This window comes from Camelina sativa, chromosome 3 (assembly GCF_000633955.1).
Source record: "Camelina sativa cultivar DH55 chromosome 3, Cs, whole genome shotgun sequence".
Taxonomy (NCBI): Eukaryota; Viridiplantae; Streptophyta; class Magnoliopsida; order Brassicales; family Brassicaceae; genus Camelina; species Camelina sativa.
In genome coordinates, this window is record NC_025687.1 from 16399581 (window position 1) to 16403468 (window position 3888).

Below are 3888 nucleotides of genomic sequence, written 5' to 3' on the forward strand. Positions count from 1 at the left end.
AACTTCCAGAGCTTCTGTGTTTGACGATGAAGATTATGATGAGGAAGAAGAACAAGAGGAGGTGCATCCGCCAGTTGAAAAATCTTTTGAAACTGCTAACAGGGAACCAGGTTTGCAATTCAAAATTTATGTTTTTTTGACAAAAAGATTAGCACATAGTACTTTTGTTGTGTCATTTCATGCCAAGACAGGATAGTCACTGATTATAAGACAAATTTTTGTGTTGCAGTTGTCTTAAAGGAAGACAAGGCCTTGGAGTATGAGGATAGAAATTTGGAAACCGAGGATCAGATGGATCAGATGGACACAGAAGATTTCCAGGAGGTCAGTTTCCCCCTCAAAAATAAAGGGAAATTGTGTCAAACTACTTTTTTTCTTTTTTGCTGTGGGGTGATTTTGTTCTGTTAGTGATCTCATCAAAACATTCAGGAGGAGGTGGATGAGTTATTGGAAGGTACATTGGATGAGAAAGGCGCCGCCCCACTGCCTACGTTGTATGTGGAAGATGGTATGGTCATCTTACAGTTCTCCGAGATATTTGCTATCCATGAGCCACCACAGAAGCGCGACAGGAGAGAAAAAAGATATGTCACTTGTAGAGGTAAATGATCTGGAATGTTTTTCCTATATGTTTCTTCTGAACCCTATTAAATTTCTTTGTGATGTCCATGCATTTAAATCTGCAAAATCAAACAAAGTTAAGTGTTGAAACCATGATAGCAATTCCTTTTATGCGGCTCAGTGCCTCAGTCTTTATTGGCTAGAATGTGCTAGATCTGTGTAATTGGTTCATCCCATATCATTTTCTAGGCAACTTCATGTTTCTTTCCATTTCATCATTTCTGTCGTCTCTGCATTCTGTTTGTAATTCACTTCTTCATGTGGAACTCTTACATCATAGCCTTATTTCGTACAGAAAAATACAAATCTATGAATATTTCTGAGCTTGTCGAAGACGATGAGGAGGTACTCCTAAAGAGCCATGGTAGGGTTGATACTCATGTAAAACAAGCTGATCTGGTTCAGCTAGATGTTCCCTTTCCAATTAGAGAGGGGTTACAGCTGGTACAAGCTGGCAGAATGGGTGGTATCCCATCAGAATCAAGGGAATTTACCAAGCTAGGAAGGGATTCATGTATCATGGGTGAAATGTTGAAGCAGGACTTAGATGATAATTCATCTCTATGCCAGTCTCAATTATCGATGGAAGTTTTTCCTCTTGACCAGCATGAATGGGAACATCAGATTCTATGGGAGCATTCACCTGAAATTAGTGGTACTTCTGGTCAGGGCTGTGAATCTGGACTTGAGCCTGAAGGTATGCTGGTTGATGGAACAAATTCAGAGACTGATCAAGAAAGCTTGAATGTGATGAACTCTAGAGAACAAGTTCAAGCTGACAATAGTATGCTTATGCCTTTTTTTGCCAATCTGTTGGAGTCTTTTGGCTCAAGAGGTTCCCAGTCTACAAACGAGTCCACTAACAAAAGTAGACATCATCCACAACTGTTACGTTTAGAATCCCAGTGGGACGAGAATCATCTTAGAGCAAATGATGAAGCTGGAGTAGAGAATATAAAGCGACTTGAAAGCGAAGCTCTTGGGCGCTTTAGCAGACTTGTATTGCGAGAGAGGGATTTGGGGGATGAGACATGGTTAGATAGTGTAATATGGGACTCAGATAAAGCGTTGAGCAGATCTAAACTAATTTTTGATCTTCAAGATGAGCAAATGGTCTTTGAAATTGTGGATAATGAGGAAACCAAAAATCTTCAACGTCATGCTGGAGCTATGATTGTATCCCGGTCTTCAAAATCCAAGGATGAAGACTTTCATGAAGGCTTTGAATCAAATTCTGGATGGCAATTTAATATTTCTAATGACAAGTTTTATATGAATGGAAAAAGCTCTCAGCAACTGCAAGCAAATACTAATAAATCCGGCATTCATAGTTTGAGAGTTTTTCATTCAGCACCAGCGATTAAATTGCAGACAATGAAGAGTAAATTGAGCAAGTAAGTGGGCACTCGTATACTTACTTTAATAACATTCTGTATTTGCACTCTTTTGTGTACTTTAAAAATGTTTCCACACTGGATGCTTTTTAACATCCATTTTTTATTGTAGTTTTTGTTAAAATGTTTTGAGTTAACTTGTTGCAGTAAAGACATAGCAAATTTTCACCGACCCAAAGCTTTATGGTATCCACATGACAATGAGCTAGCCATCAAGCAACAAGGAAAGTTACCCACCCGAGGATCCATGAAAATTGTAGTTAAGAGCCTGGGGGGTAAAGGAAGCAAGCTACACGTTGGCATAGAGGAATCTGTATCTTCTCTAAAAGCCAAAGCTTCAAGAAAGCTAGGTTGTTGTTATACTTTCACTTTTTGTCTACCTCATTATGACATGGATTCTATTTCGTAATTGTGGAGCTCACTTGCCACAGTTGTTTTGCAGATTTTAAGGAAACAGAAGCAGTGAAGATGTTCTACATGGGGAAGGAACTTGAGGATGAAAAGTCTCTTGCTATACAAAATGTGCAACCAAATTCCTTGGTTCATCTTGTACGTACCAAAGTACATCTGTGGCCATGGGCACAGAAGCTACCTGGCGAAAATAAATCTTTGAGACCTCCTGGGGCATTCAAGAAGAAATCTGACCTATCTACTAAAGATGGCCATGTTTTCTTGATGGAGTAAGACAAAGTTCATATGAGATTTTTTACCTGTGTCAAATCGGGAACTTTTGTTTAGTTTTTCTTTAATGCATGCTACTTTGAGGCTCTTGCGGTTATTTTGATCTCTAGCTGGAAAAAACATTTATTGGACGTCTCCATTTTGTTGCATTGATCTCTGTAGGTACTGCGAGGAGAGGCCGCTGATGCTCAGTAATGCAGGAATGGGTGCAAATTTGTGCACATATTATCAGAAGTCATCGCCAGAGGATCAACGAGGCAACTTGCTGGGCAATCAAAGTGACACTTTAGGAAATGTGATGATTCTAGAACCTGGGGACAAGTCTCCTTTCCTTGGGGAGATACACCCTGGTTGCAGTCAGTCATCAATTGAAACAAACATGTATAAAGCACCTGTTTTCCCGCAGAGATTGCAATCAACAGATTACTTGTTGGTCCGGTCTCCTAAAGGAAAGCTCTCTCTAAGGCGTATTGACAAGATAGTTGCTGTTGGACAACAGGTTTGCCTTTCGATTTCTGTACAGGGAAAGCGTACATGTATATAGAGACACACACAATCAAGATTGAATCTATATATTACATACTTGTGATTTCGTGTCGTAACAATGGAGCTTACTAGTCTGAGCGAATTAAATTATATCTTTTGCGTTATCACATTTCCCTTTGGTACTTTGATGTTGATGTCCTAGCAAAATCTTAGGATAAGTCATTGAAGCATATAGTAAACTAACAGGTTTAGAATAAATTAGTATTGTTGGGGAAGGTCTTCTAGTGATCATAGAGATGTGAGATGTTCATTTCAGCTGTGTTTTAAGAAACAAGAGTTGGGCTATAATTGTTTACCTGCAGCAAACGTTATTGTGGCAATCTTCATCTTATTTTGCTCTAGTTTCATTCATAAAATCGGCGTGCTCAGATTTTATTTTTTTCCAGGAACCTCGCATGGAAGTAATGTCTCCTGGATCAAAGAATCTACAGACTTATTTGGTGAACAGAATGTTGGTTTATGTGTACCGAGAATTTTCGAAGCGTGGTGAGCGTCACTCAATTGCTGCAGATGAGCTGTCTTTCTTATTTTCTAACTTGACCGATGCAATCATCAAGAGGAACATGAAAACTTGTGCTGCTTTGAAGGTATCTGATCAATTTCTCACTCCCGCATAAGTCGCATCTAGAGTTACACACTTACGTTT

General features: G+C 39.2%; 1 protein-coding gene across 1 annotated transcript in view; it reads left to right on the plus strand.

Annotated features, from left to right (window-relative positions):
• The window catches only part of LOC104779042 (transcription initiation factor TFIID subunit 1-like), a 6995-nt gene extending 3136 nt beyond the window's left edge, over window positions 1-3859 (plus strand). The window contains exons 7-14 of the mRNA XM_010503438.2: window positions 3-110; window positions 230-324; window positions 430-601; window positions 917-2015; window positions 2163-2365; window positions 2458-2695; window positions 2859-3195; window positions 3629-3859. Of these exons, the coding sequence (XP_010501740.2) occupies window positions 3-110; window positions 230-324; window positions 430-601; window positions 917-2015; window positions 2163-2365; window positions 2458-2695; window positions 2859-3195; window positions 3629-3859 (2483 nt within the window). The remainder of the gene's footprint in view (window positions 1-2; window positions 111-229; window positions 325-429; window positions 602-916; window positions 2016-2162; window positions 2366-2457; window positions 2696-2858; window positions 3196-3628) is intronic.